The 14,855-nt window shown below is 37.1% G+C and overlaps 1 protein-coding gene across 1 annotated transcript in view; it reads left to right on the plus strand.

Annotated features, from left to right (window-relative positions):
• The window catches only part of LOC109408456 (uncharacterized), a 278,493-nt gene that overhangs the window by 45,855 nt on the left and 217,783 nt on the right, over positions 1-14,855 (plus strand). Inside the window, exon 2 of the mRNA XM_062856590.1 lies at positions 12,255-12,973. Coding sequence (XP_062712574.1) covers positions 12,916-12,973 — 58 coding nt within the window. The 5' untranslated portion in view covers positions 12,255-12,915. The remainder of the gene's footprint in view (positions 1-12,254; positions 12,974-14,855) is intronic.

A 14,855-nucleotide genomic window follows, 5' to 3' on the forward strand; every position in this document is an offset into this window, starting at 1 on the left:
TAAAATCGATTATTTTCAAGTTATTACCATAACATATTGTGTTATAAATTTGTCTGTCATAAGCGGCAAAATAACTAATTCCATAACAAAAAATGTTCCTGGAAAACCATTTCAGTAACTTGTTTTGTTAGTTTCAATAACAACTTAATAACAGTGAATTCGTAAAATATTTCCATAACCAATTTTGATATTGATATGTTATTGATAGTAATCGGAGAGCAGAATTTGCTATGATATCAAACTCGTTACTAAATAAGTTATAATACTTAGGCCGATGCAAATATTATTCTTTTATGTCCGAGACCTCTCATCAGGTACGAGGGGGGGGGGGACAAAAATAAATAAGGAACAAACAAGAAAAAAAACTATTAAAAATTTAAAAATTATAAACATTATCGAAATATGTATGTAACGAGTTGCGAAAAGTTGATTTTTTCAGCACAAGTCGTACATTTATCCAACGAGGCATGCTGACTCTGACGTAAGAAATATTTTCAAATAGTCGAAGAATACTATATTCAGCTTTTAATTCCTTCTAAGAGATTTGAAGTCGCAAGATAATCGAACTTTAGTAATGTCTATATTATCAAATACGACGAGGTTCGATTTCGATCTGTAATTAATTCATATATAAACTGTTCTACCTTAATTGTTTTCGGAGCACAGTTTTGAAATCAACACGTGTATTTGAAAAAGTTTGATCGTCAATAGCAATTTGTGACTTTTGTTTTGTTTTTTTTAGCGTAGAAACTGAAGAGTTTTTAGAATGCTCAACAGTTTTGCAGAAAATTTTTGGGATATTGGAAATATTGTTCAGATTATTACAACTTTTCTGGAAATTTTGTTTTAATTCTACCGATTTTCCCTGGATTCTAGAGAATTATGTCAAATATTCCTCCTGGATTCTACAATGATTCCGCCAAAAGTTTTGCTATTATTTCTCCTGAACTTCCTCTGATGATTCCTACAGGACTTTCACTAGAAATGTTTGCAATATTTTTTTCTAAAATTCCTCTATTTATTTCTCTAAGGATTCCGTCAAAAACTCCTTTTGTGTTTGTCAAGTGACTTTGTCATAAAATTCCTCCAGAAATTCGTCGACAGATTTGATCATAAACTTTTCCATAAATTACTTCAAAAATATTCCAGAAATTTCTCCGGGAGTTCTTCGACGGAATCTTTCATGGATTTTCAAAGACTCCCCTAGAAATTCCTCCAGAATCCTGCATAGAATACCTTCAAGGATTTCTTCAGAATTTCCTGTGATCATTAGTCCTGAAGTTCATTTTAAAATTTCTTTGAAAATTTCTTTGAGGATTTCATCAGGAGTTTTTCCAATTTTTTTTTTCAGGTGTTTTTCAAAAGATTTTGCCAAGAACTCTAAACATTGCTCAGAAGAATTACCTTCGGAATTTCTAAGAAAATTGCGCCAGGAGTTCTCTTGAAGACTTCTCCAGGGATTTATCGAAAGGTTCCTCTAGAACTTCCAAGTGCTTATTCGAAAATTATTTATGGAATTCTTAAAAGGAGTCGTTCAGAAATTTCCTTCTAACCTGAATACAAAAATGGAACAACACAAAGGGACAGGTCATAATCGTCGAATTGTTGCTGTGATTTCAAAATTTGTTACTGTTGTATTATTGCTAATAAGTTGATCAAAAGTACAACAAAACATGTTATTTAAATGTAATTTAGTTAATGTATATCAATAGTTTGATTATAACAAAATAAGATTGTCCAACAAAATTTGTTATGGAAAAGCTATACCTTGATAATTTAATAATAACAAAACAAGATATAAAAACAGGTCATGTGATTTCGTAGTTATTAACTTGGTATTCTCCTCTGCTCGGGAAGCGGCAATATGGATTTGAGCTGAAATAAGGTCGTTTTCATTTCTATACATTTAAAAATAAGAAGCGTATTGAAATGAACGATTCTGTTACGGCTGTGCTATTATCGACATCATTTGTGGATTTATTTTTTTGTTGTTTACCTGACATTAGTACCTAACTTCAACAGGGTTAGGTATTCATTCATACAATAACTATGAATGATTATGGTATTTTCATTTGATCGGGAACGCCTTTCCCTTCGAAATTTTCATAGCTTCAACGCGTTCCACCAAAAGTGAAAACTTTCTCACGCGAATGGGACGTTCCTTGCAGGCCATGTACGACATTGAAGCGTTCAATGTTTCATGGCAGATGTCTGCCAAGTTCTTGGAAATTTGTTTCGTACCAGATGATAGCCAGAGCCGTAGCGTGGTCCCACAGCGCCCTTGGCAAGCATCCAGATTGGCGCCCCAAGACAATTAGACATTATTATTTTGCTAAATTTGTTTATTATGCCTCTCAAGAAAAATCAGAATATGGCGATTATCTGCCTCTGGCTTCTGATATTAGCGCGACAGTTACTAATCATAACAGCATCACCAGATCTAAAAGTATATAATTCCACTATATGGGGTTTGACAGCAAGAACACTCATTCCACTGAGCTACTCTTGCCGTTTGTCACAAATACATTCAAAAACATCTGTCACTTTGCGAAACCCACGTGCTTTTGTTTTTGGCGGGAACACTTTTTCTTTTGTTTTGCATTGCGACTGTCATGCGGCGGTATGCCTTGCGAGCGTACGACCGCCGCAGGACTCTAATAAAAGATAAGCGCGACAATATTCAAAGTTATGAGCAGGGAGGGTGCAGGCACGTCAAACTCGAACAAACTACGCCTACCTAACATGCATCGAGCGGGCCTTCCCAAACAACACAATGCGATTTCGCGGGCCACCCCCATCGACAAAACAAACCGATTTCCAAGCAGGATTCGACTAGGCTTCTGGTTGCGTTGCCAGTCACACTAACACACTCGCAAAAGATGAGTAGTAGGCCTACCTTGCCGCATGCGGGTCCCCTGGTTATGAGTACGTTTTCGAAGTTTTCAAAGAGTATAAGTACGAACACATTTTGCATTTCAAGAATCATACTTAGACCAGCACAATAGATAAAAATGACATTTCAGATTCTTAACATGCATGATGCATACATTTCTTAAGGAAACCTTGGTTTTTTTTCGGATTTTTTAAATGTATTTTGTTTTCAAAAATACTGAATTGAATTTCAGGAGCTTTCAGAAATCCTCAAACGTTTTTACTATTTTTTTGGCTATAGCTTCAACTGGTTTTACCAGAATTTTCTAATAACTTCACCAAAAGTTTCTTCTGAAGTTCAAACAAAATATTTCCTAGAAAATTTTCAGAAATCATTAGACAAAAATGGAAATGAGTAATACCAGGAGAAATTCCTGAAGGAATCTCTATATGAGTTTTTGTTGAAATCTCTGAAAGAATTTTTGCTGGATTTATTGAATGAAATTATGTAAGAGATTGTGGAAGAATTCCTGCATTTATTCGCAGGAATAAATGATTAAAACCTTCAAGAAATTTAAGTAAGCATTCTGAATGGAATTCATGGAGTATTTTTTGCAGGAATTCATGGAGCAATTCGTAAAGAAATGCCTGATGAAATGCCCGTAATAGTTTGTAGAGGACCATTAGAAAAGTTAAAAAAAAACTTGGCAGAATTTTTGAAGGAATCTCTGAAAAAGTTTCTTAAGGAATTTTTGGAGGAATTTCTGAAGGAATCTATGAATGGCTTTCAGAAGAAAGCTTTGGAGAAATTTTGGATGAAGTCAATGGCAGATTTTCTAATGGAAAACCTGTTAAAATTTCTGAATTAATTCCAAATTTATAATTTTATGGAGGAATTTATGAAGACATTCATGAAAAGTTTTCTAGTGAAATTCTAGCAGAAATTTATGGATCAATGCCTAGTGAGCATGGTACAGTTTCATAGAAGATTTCATTTCAAAAATCCCTAGAAGAATTTCTGAAAGAATTCATTCTCAGAGGGACTTCTGAAGGAATCCCTGGAGCAAGGATGGGAAAAAAAACATTCATTTATTGCGTATCTCTCACTCACATCCAAGCACAATCTGATGCGAGTGTGCTTCTCCCCCAGCCAAGTAAAATCTTTCCACTTTCATTGCACATTCTTTCTAATCGCCGAGCACCGGGCGACGCAAGCAACGACGGCCGAATGAATCGCTACCGAATCTGAGTGCCGAAAGCGAACGAACCAAGATTGAACGAATGTTTGTTAGCATTCTGAGTCGGGAGCGAGAGCATTCGTTTTGGAACGTTCATTTAGCGTTCAATGGAAGCATTCAGTACTGGGAATTGAATCAGTGAGTGTGTTTTGATTCAATCAGCTGAATGCCACTCGGTAGTTGAGAGAGCGAACGTTCTTTTCGTATACACCGATGCAAGCTGATTCATTTCGCACTCAATTTGTTTCTCTCCTGATTCGCTTCGGTGGCGTCGGTGGCGAGCCGATCGTGTTGCGTTCGTTCTTAGTGCGCCGTGCTCTCACTCAGTATTGGGTTGTTGGCGTTCTTTTAGCTATTTTGCATCGCCGGCATTCGGGTGAGCGAATGAGTTTTCCCATGCTTGCCCTGGAGTGATTTCTAATGGAATCTCTACAGGATTTTTCATAGAAATCCATGGAGGAATTACTAAAGAAATCTATTAAAGGGTTACTTAGTAATCCTTATAGACATTTTTCGCAGGAATCCATTGAAGGAAATTATTAAATATCCATGTAGAAATGTCAAGAGGAATCCTTTGACTAATTTCTGATTAAATCCCTAGATAACTTCCTGAAAACCTCCCTGAAGGCATTTCTAAAGGGATTCTTCGAGAATTTTTAGTAAGAATCTCCAGAAGATTTCTTTATTTGTTTTTTTTTTTTAATTATTTTTAATAGAGGATTTGGAGAGAATTTCTGGAGAAATTCTTTGAAATTTTTTCAAAGAAGTCTCTTGAGAAATTTCTGAAATAGTTTTTGAAAGATTTTCTTAAAGAAGCCCAGCAAAAAATCCGAAAAAATACCTGGTGAAATTTATGAAGAAATTCCCGCAATATTTCATTTGTTTGAAGGGAATGAACAGCATCGTCTGAATATTTTTCATTTAAAATACTTGTTATAACCACTCTAAAATATGTCAATAAATAAGTTTCCGGTAATTTTCAGAGAAAAACTTTCACTAGAATTTTGAAAGCTTATTGATTGTGCTTTGCTCGTTAAAAAACAACTAAAATAACTTCCCAAAATAAAAAAAACAAGCTAAATTCCCAGGTAACATCATGATAAATAATCTAGAGAACGAATTTTTGAGTACAACGTAATGTAAAAAACACTCGATCAATCTTAGATATTTTGAAGTCTTGGTAACGTATAAGAAAACAATAGCATCATAATATTCCTTTTAGCCTTAGACCTTTTCGGCGCCCCTTAGAGGCTGGCGCCCTTGGCGGGGGCCAACCTGGCCAACCCCACGCTACGGCTCTGATGATAGCATATGCTGAGAACAGCGTGGAATGTGAAAAAAGGAACCTACCAGGAAGGCTTGTATTGTAATAAGGAGGGCCATATTGTTTCTTTGAATAGATTTCTGCACGTTTAAAGAATCATTATACAGTTTGATGTAGAAAATTACAAGTGAAGCACCTTCCTGTTGAAAAACTCTTCGCAAATTATAGCGCGCTGCTATTAGGCATGTTGATATTTAATTCGTACAATTATTTGGAAGTGCTTTTCATGTACTCGGAGGTACATATTTGGACGTAAGCAGACATCCAATAAAGCATTGAGTGTCACATTTTTTCACATTAGGGGCTGTCCATAAAGCACGTGGTCATTTTTTTTTTGACTTTTCAACCCCCCCGCGTTGTCATTAGTCCATACAAAAATTATTATTTGTCCATACAAAATGGTCATTAGCCGAATCCCCCCTATGACCACGTGGTTTATGGACAGCCCCTCAGACAATACAATGGAAGGTTGTCGGGGGATTACATCACTTACTGATGCCACTTTACGGCATTTTTCAATTTTGTCCCGCCCGTTATGTCAGTTTTAATTTAAGCACCACGGACTCGATGAAGCATTACCGCGCAGAGGTGAAAAGGATAATTGAAAATGTGTTCCTCGAGTTGACGTGATGGCAGGAATGACAAAGAGGAAGGTCTAGGAATTCGAATTTTCTGTTTCCAATTCTAATGTTTTAGCAGTACACACAAAAAGTCTATTTCATGTCGAGTCAAGTACGAGACACCTTACAGGTGAGGTCAAAATGTGTATCTGTCATAGGATGCAAACACATAGTTGGAATTAAAGGGAAAAATATTCAATTCGATTTTCTTTCACATACCAATTCAAGTGTAAACTGAAAATGGAGAAAGAGGAACCCCTGGATACCAGGAAGGGCCAATGAAGGAATCTTTAAAGAAACTCAAGGTGAAATTTCTGAAGAACAGAGTTTTTGGAAGAACTTATTTATTATTATCCAATAACTACAAAGATTTTCAACTCCAGGCTGATAAGATTTTAGTAGGAAGAATAACACCTGCATGAGTATCTTGAAGATTCTCAAGCAGATTAATTGAATTAAATCCTGGAGAAATCTGTGGTAAAACTTCATTACTGTGGAAATTCCAGAAGTGATCTCTGAAGAAGCTTCAGGAGGAATCTCTGAAGAAAGTCCATGAAAACTCCATGCAGGAACTCCAGGAAGTATCCCTGGAGAAGCTCCAGGAGGAATCTTTGGGATCAACGAGAAAACCACTGAAAGGTTGCCTGAATGAATCCCCAGAGGATTCCCGGCTGAGGTGGAAAGGATGATTGGAAATGTTTTTCTTGTCGTGATATCAAAAGTAACGAAAAGAAAAGTTTAAACGCCATAATAATTCCGTCGATATACGAATAACAACATTAAACAAGTTGAATTCGGTTCTGCCTCTGGGTACCAGCGATGTCTGCCAGGGGAACCCGGATTCGTACCTTCGCGGATGGTCCATACGAAAAGCTGTCATGTCGACTCCAGAGGCACGTTCTCTTCTATTTGGAATATTTGTGCCTCCAGGATTTCTTTTGGGATTTTTCCTTTCATCTTGAAATTCCTAAAGAAATTTCTCCCGGAATTCATACAAGGAATCAAATTAAAATTCTTCCTAAGATTCCTTTCATATTTTTTAGTGCTGCAATTTCTAAAATATTTTCAGTGATTAAAGAATTCTTCTAGAATTCTCCGTGAAATTTTCCCCAAAAATCATTTCATAATTCTTCTGAATAGTCCTTCTAAAACTCTTCCAAAGAATCCTTCCTAAAATTAATTCAGAGTAAATCTCTCAGAACTCTTAAAGATATTCATCTTGGAATTCTAGCATAGATCCTTCCTGGAACTTTTACAAGGTCATCTTCCAGAATTCCAACGATTTCTCCTAGATGTCTTCACAGGGTTCAATCTTTAATTGTGGTTTTATGTTGGTATAATTTCCTCTATTAGTTTCCTTCTTCAACGAATTCTTCTCAGAAATATGTCAGGTAGTAAGGCTGGAAATTCTTTAAGCAATGTTTGTCATGAATTTTCATAAAATTCTTTGAATTTCTTCCAGAATTCTCCAGAAATTCTTCTCAGAATTCAACCAGTATAATTCTTCCAAACATTTTGCTCTGAATTGTTACATCTTATTCCACCCAGAATTCTTCCAGTTTCTCGCCGCAATTGTTCCAAAGATTTTTCCCGCAACAGTTTCAGGTTTCCTCCCGGGAATCTTCATAAAATTCCATCCAAGATTACCTCCTTGGAGGATTCTTTTGGTTTTTTTTCAGGATTTTCTCATAGATTTACACCACAGCTCTGTGAATATGTCGCAGCTCTTTTCCACTTGAAGCACTGTTGAAACTGTATTATCGACTCGAACGAAGGCTATGTTTGGGCTCTTTTGGAAGTTATCCATCAATGTTAACTTCTTTTCCCGATCAGCCTAGATAACTGTGTAGTGTCGGTAGGCGTTGTCCCAATTGGCTAAGAATAACACTACCAACCACCTGCAGGAACATGTTCCCGGGGTTGAATTCCACCAAACAAGGAATCACATGTGAAGGAACCCCAATCCAAGGTGACAGGCGGCCCGAGCTGATGGATGAATAGTTAAGGGCGTTTCAAAGATGCTCGACCTTTAATGGAGCCTGTAACGTAGGAAGACCACCATTTCGTGCTGTATAATGGTAAAATATCAACCAAATCGAACCATAGAAATGCTTGGATGAACTTCAGGATGAACTCTTAGAAAAACTCCAGAAGAACTCCCTAAAATAATCCCTGGAGAAACTCTAAGAAGTAACATTGAAAAAAAAAACTCCGGAAGGAGTTCCTGAATAAAACACTGGAGAGACTCATGAGGCATTTAAAAAAAAAAGATTTATTTATCGTTTCGTCAATTCTAGCTTGGGACATCTCAAGTCTAGGAGATATTCCAGGAACAATATCAGCATGAACTAGAAATTCCTAAAAAGAATTTACGGAGGCATCTCTGGTGGAATTTCTGGAGAAATCCCTGGAGAAATCCTTAGAGGAACATCAAAAGGGTGGAATGCAGAAAGTTCATGAAAAATGCTTGAACCAACTCCAAGAATCACTGCTATAGATGCTCAGGAAGCAACACCTTACTGAACTCTAGGAGAAATCCAAGGAAGAGCTCTAAGAGAATTTTTTAAAAGAACTCCGAGAGAAAACCCAGGAGCAACTTCAAGAAGAATTCCTAGATCAACTCCAGGACGAATTTATGAATAAGCGAGCGAGTGTGAGGTGGTCGAGAGGTGGCGGCAGCATTACGATGAGCACCTCAATGGCGACGTTGCAAGCAACGAAGGTCACAAATCTAGAAGTACGTGCACAGGACGAAAGATTTCCAGCCCCTAACCTCCAAGAGATTGAAGAGGATGTTAGCCGGTTGCAAAACAACAAACCCTCTGGAGCAGATCAACTACCAAGCGAGTTACTAAAACACGGTGGAGAAGCACTGGTGAGAGCACTACACTGGGTCATTACCAAGATATGGGAGGAGGAAGTATTACTGGAGAATGTGGGAATTATCGCGCGATCACACTACTGAGCGCTGCCTACAAGGTAATCTCTCAAATTTTATGCCGCCGCCTATCACCGATTGCCAGAGAGTTCGTGGGGCAATATCAGGCTGGATTCATGGGTGAACACGCTACAACGGACCAGATGTTCGCAATCCGCCAGGTGTTGTAGAAATGCCGCGAATACAACGTGCCCACACATCACTTGTTCATCAATTTCAAATCGGCGTATGATACAATCGGTCGAGAGCAGCTATGGCAGATTATGCAAGAATACGGATTCCCGGATAAACTGATACGATTAATCAAGGCGACGATGGATCGAGTGATGTTCGTAGTTCGAGTATCAGGGACACTCTCGAGTCCCTTCGAATCTCGCAGAGGGTTACGGCAAGGTGATGGTCTTTCGTACTTGCTGTTCAACATTGCGTTAGGAAGTGTAATATGGAGAGCGGGGATAAACACGAGTGGAACGATTTTACGAAGTCCGTTCAGCTGATTGGTTTCGCTGACGATATTGATATTATTGCTCGTGAATTTGAGACAATGGCGAAAACGTACATCCGACTAAAGAGTGAAGCCAGGCGAACGGGTTAGTCATTAATGTGTCGAAAACAAAGTAAATACATGAAATCGAGGCGGTTGAAGAATTCGTGTACTTGGGCTCACTGGTGATCGCCGACAACGACACCAGCAGAGAAATTCAGAGGCGCATTGTGGCAGGAAATCGTACTTTGGACTCCGCAGAACTCTACGATCGAATAAAGTTCGCCGTAACACGAAGTTAACTATCTACAGGAGGCTGCTTAGACCAAAAGTCGTCTATGGGCACGAAACATGGACCCTACGCGCAGAGGACCAACGGGCCCTTGGAGTTTTCGAACGAAAGGTGTTGCGTACAATCTACGGCGGAGTGCAGATGATAGGCGAGACTTGGAGAAAGCAAATGTACCATGAGCTGCATCAGCTGCTGAGAGAACCAACCATCGTCCACACCGCGAAAATCGGGAGGCTCTGGTGGACGGGTCACGTCATCAGGATGTCGAATGGCAACGTGGTGCTCAGCGAGCTAGGTGGGTCGATCAAGTGAAGGACGATCAGCGGACCCTTTGCAGAGTGCAGAACACGCAGCTATGGACCGAGCAGAATGGAGACGACTCCTATGTACAACAGAGGTCACTTAAAGGGTGATACGGTCAAAATTTGGTCACACATTTTTTTTCATAACTTTGGACTGCGTACACCAAAACAGCTGATTTTTGGACCAGTAATGCTACATTATATAAAATATATAAAATTTTCATCAAAATCGATTAAGTATTGGCTGATATATACATAAAACCATCGACCAACCTTTTTAAAATTTTGAACAAAGGTGCTCCATAGTAAATTTTCGGAAATTTAAGGTCAGTGAAGCACAATTTTGATTGTAGAACTACCAATACTGCTCCGATTTTTATCAAAATTTTACAGTATAATCCTTTTATATAAATATGTACTTAGTAAAATTTTGAGCCATTTTGTATGAATACTTTCAAAGTTGTAGCAGTTTGAATATGAAAAAAACTGATCGGGTGCCACTTAAGCAAATATAACTTTGTAACGGCTGGATCATATTGAATGAAATTTTTACACAACATTTTGATATGCATACTTTACATACAGAAAAATTTCCATTGAAATCGGATAAGTATCTCTGGCTCTATAAATGAAATAGTAAAAATGTGTTCTTATTTGTGCACAAAATTTTAAAATTGCAAATCTCAGGGTTCAACAATATCTTCGCAAATATTAGACCGATTTTGATAAAAAATTGATGGTACAAGCTACATATAATGTACCATTACTGATCCAAAAATCAGCTGTTTAGGTGTACGCAGTTTAAAGTTATGAAAAAAATTGTGTGAACAAAATTTGACTTGACTTGACAAAATTTGACAAAATTTGACCAACTATGTAACGGCTGGATCAAATTGAATGAAATTTTTACACAACATTTTGATATGTATACTTTGCAAATAGATTTTTTTTTATTGAAATTGGCTCTATAAATAAAAGAGTAAAAATGTATTCTTATTTTTTAATCCTCTTTGTACAAAATTTTAAAATTGCAGTTTTCAGGATTCACAATATCTCCGCAAATACTAAACCGATTTTGAAAAAAAAAAAATTATGGTATAAGCTACATATAATGTACCATTACTGGTCCAAAAATCAGCTGTTTTGGTGTACGCAGTCTCCAGTTATGAAACAAATTGTGTGACCAAATTTTGACCGTATCACCCTTTAGTCTGACCGGTAAGGTATGTATTGATTCAACTCTAAATCCTAAAGGTAATTTAACCCTTTGGCGCCGGAGGGGTCATATATGACCCCGACGATGAAACCGAGCATAACAAACGTGTTCGACACCAGCGAGGTTGCGTCGACAGCGGCGAAAAAAATCGGCTCCAAAAGGTTAAGAGAAATTTCTTGAAGAACTTCAAAAGACATCACTGGAGGAGGTCCAGAAAGGATCCCAGCCGAAGCTCCAGAAATAAACCCTGAATAGCAGAAAAAAATACCCGAAGTAGTCTCTGGAACAACTCTGGCAGCTCAAGTAACATTTTAATGATCATTTAATTTTGTGGAGGTTTTAATAACCATCACAAAACCTAATACCTTTTATTTTGGTTTTATGATAGTTCTAACAATAAGAACCTCTCCAAGACTATTTGGCAAAATAATCTCAACAAACTTAAATAAAAACAGAATACCAGGAGGATTTTTAGGAAGATTGATATTTTTCATTTGGTACGGAGCTTTAATAATCCTAAGTCTATATTAGGAATACTTCGCCTTTGAATGATTGATTTGTTTGGATTTCACTTTTCTGCTCATTCCTTCATCACTTTTACGACATCACCACCATCGAGTTGACTTTTGACTGCTAGCTTTACATCATCATTATCATTATCTCATCCATCTTACGATTGCGATTTGATTTACCCATTTCAGTGGGTTTGCTTTTGAGCAACCATCCTCTACAAACTGTGACCTACGTTTTCGCCGAAGGATTTACTCTTCACTTCGAGGGCATGCATGATTGGATTTATCTTCTCTTGCTTTGATCAGATCTGGATAGCAGCGAAAAAATAGAATCGGGTATTTCGATGTGCTTAATAAGATTATGATTATCTCATTAAAATAAATCCCTATAATTATTTTTACCATCAGAAATAGGAAATAATCCTAACTTATGCTTCACTCTTAATTTCTTTCGTAGGATAACATTGAAGACGCAGAACGGGTTCATGAGCTCCACAAAACCGGCATAAATCGTTCCTAGCAATCATCTGGCAGAAGCCGTCCAATACGTCTGTCTCATCAGTTACCGGGTAACCAAAAGCATCACCCCGTGCGTTGGAATAGATATTACTGTACGAACAACCGGTTTGATAACAGTTTTCTACATTTCCTAACAAAACTGAGTCCGAAGGTGAAAAGTTCCTGATTTTGCTTCGAAGGCAGCTCAAGAAGGTGCGAAGGTCTTTATTGTGCAACGAAGATCGATAAGTGATTGAAATTGGCCATTTTTCCCCTGCACTTGTGTGTCAATAATCCAACGAAATTCAAGTGAAGTGAAGTTCTCCTCTCCGTATCTGCAATATTCCTGTACATAGGCTCGAAGTGGTGGTGTACATAGTTCTCTCACTAGATAGGTCGAGTGTTGTTGTGAATGGGAAAACAGGAAGGAAGCAAATCGGTCGGTAATTCAATTTTCCACGAAGAAAGTGAATAGCAGCCACCCTCCGCAATAGAGCCAACCGAGCCAGTCAGTGGAACGAGGCTTTCAAAAAAAAAAGGCGTGCTATATCGTGAAAATAGTTGTAGGTCACGCCAATTTCAATTCACGTAAAATAGATTCCGTCAGCATCATCATCAAAATGATCAACAAAAGTTACCTGGTAGTTCCGCTGTTGGGATTGCTCGTCGGGTATGCCGGTAAGTGTAGAGAGACAGTAAACAGACAGTTCTCAATGCATTTGAATGGTTGCAGTGGAAAATGTTATCAATTCCGTCGTTGTGGTACTCGCTGATGGTAAGGGTATGTAAAATGTTAAACAGGTTGAGAAAACTATATATCCAACAGTGTTCATATCTATACATCTAACAGTCATCTCATAGAAAATCGATATAGGTACTGGATCTACGAATATCGTGATACCTACTGGGTTTGAAGCACATCGACTATATTCGATTTCAGCCATTCCATAGAAAAACGATATAGCGCAATTCCGATTATCGTGGAACTTGGTGGGTTTGTAGTTCATCGTAAATAATTAGACTCGTATTTTTTTTTTAATTCGTCATTAGGGTGACCAATTTTCAGATAGGGTTAACCTAAAAATCATTTTTTTTTAAACTATTTTTTTTCCCAAAATCATAATTTTCAAAACTTTTTTTGTTTGAAAGCTATTGAATTGAATGTTTTAAGGAAAAATACGTTGAAGGGGCCAACTTGTGTTTAGATGCGAAAAAAATCATATCTCAAAAACTAAATAACATACATCTCTGATTTTTTTCATATATTACACCAAAATTCCTGAATTTTCTGAAAATAATATAAAACCAGGGTACCTCTTTGGTCACGAAAACTTGAAAATACCAAAATAATTGCATATTTTTTACACCTCTACACTATTTGACCCCTTCAACGTATTTATCCTTGAAACTATTGAAATGCTTTCAAACAAAAAACTGACTCAAAAGTTATAGTTTTTTGAAAAAAATAGTTTAGAAAAACTTGATTTTTAGGACCACCCTATCTGAAAATTGGTCACCCTGATAACGAAATAAAAAAAATACGGTTCTAATTATTTTCAATGAATCCACCAAGTTTCACGGTAATCGGAGTAATCGGAGCACTACATCGTTTTTTCTATGGAATGGCTGATATTTTTTGCCTTTCTCGTAATGGCAGAATAATTGAATTGATCAATTTTAAGATGGGGTGGTCCAAAAAGTCAGAGTATTTGAAACCAACAATTTAAAAACAAAATCGTGGCTTTTGAACAAGCTGGCCAATTTCATTTTCCTTTTATTCATTTTTTTTATGAAGCATCATTCTTCTTTGTGGTTCTACGATCCCACTGGAACTTGGCATGCCTCTCTGGAGAAACCTTTTTTGAAAGATATTGAGTTGCAATTTCTAGGTAAAATACGTTGAAAGAGCTACATTGTGTTGAGTTACAATAAATATGTAAAATCATATAAGGTAGAAGCATAAGTTTTGGCCAGTCAGGTGTTTGGCCATAGTACGTTATTCAGCCTGTTGCAATCCAAACCGAAATAAATTCACAGCTGTGAAAGCCATTGATTTTGATTAAAATTGTGATAGAAAAAAAAATCTTGAAAAATCAGCTCTCATGTATCTATTTTGGCCAGGGTTCTTCTATTTTGGCCACTCCCATTAGAAATACACCTGCTTGGAAAGTTGAGAATATGGCCAAAACTGATGCAGTGCTTCTGTTCTACCAAGCAGGGATGCTATATATACAGATTTATCTGTATTATACAGATTTTTGAGCATCCGTGGATATTACGTTTTATAAGAAATACAGATTTTTGAGCTAGAGGGGCCATTTTATTTTTATATGGGATACAGATTTTAGAAAACAGTGATACAGATTTTTCAAAAAAAAAAAATCTGGCATCCCTGCTGCCAAGTGTCACATTCAATTCAAAAATCTAATATGAGCTTGATTTCCGCATTTTTCCTTCAAAATATATATTAAAATCTTTCTTTTGATACATTGGTAGTTTTCATAGGAATATTGGCTATTTTTATAAAAAATATTTCTCTTAGACTGGAAAAACCGATGCC

This window comes from Aedes albopictus, chromosome 3, assembly GCF_035046485.1.
Source record: "Aedes albopictus strain Foshan chromosome 3, AalbF5, whole genome shotgun sequence".
NCBI lineage: Eukaryota > Metazoa > Arthropoda > Insecta > Diptera > Culicidae > Aedes > Aedes albopictus.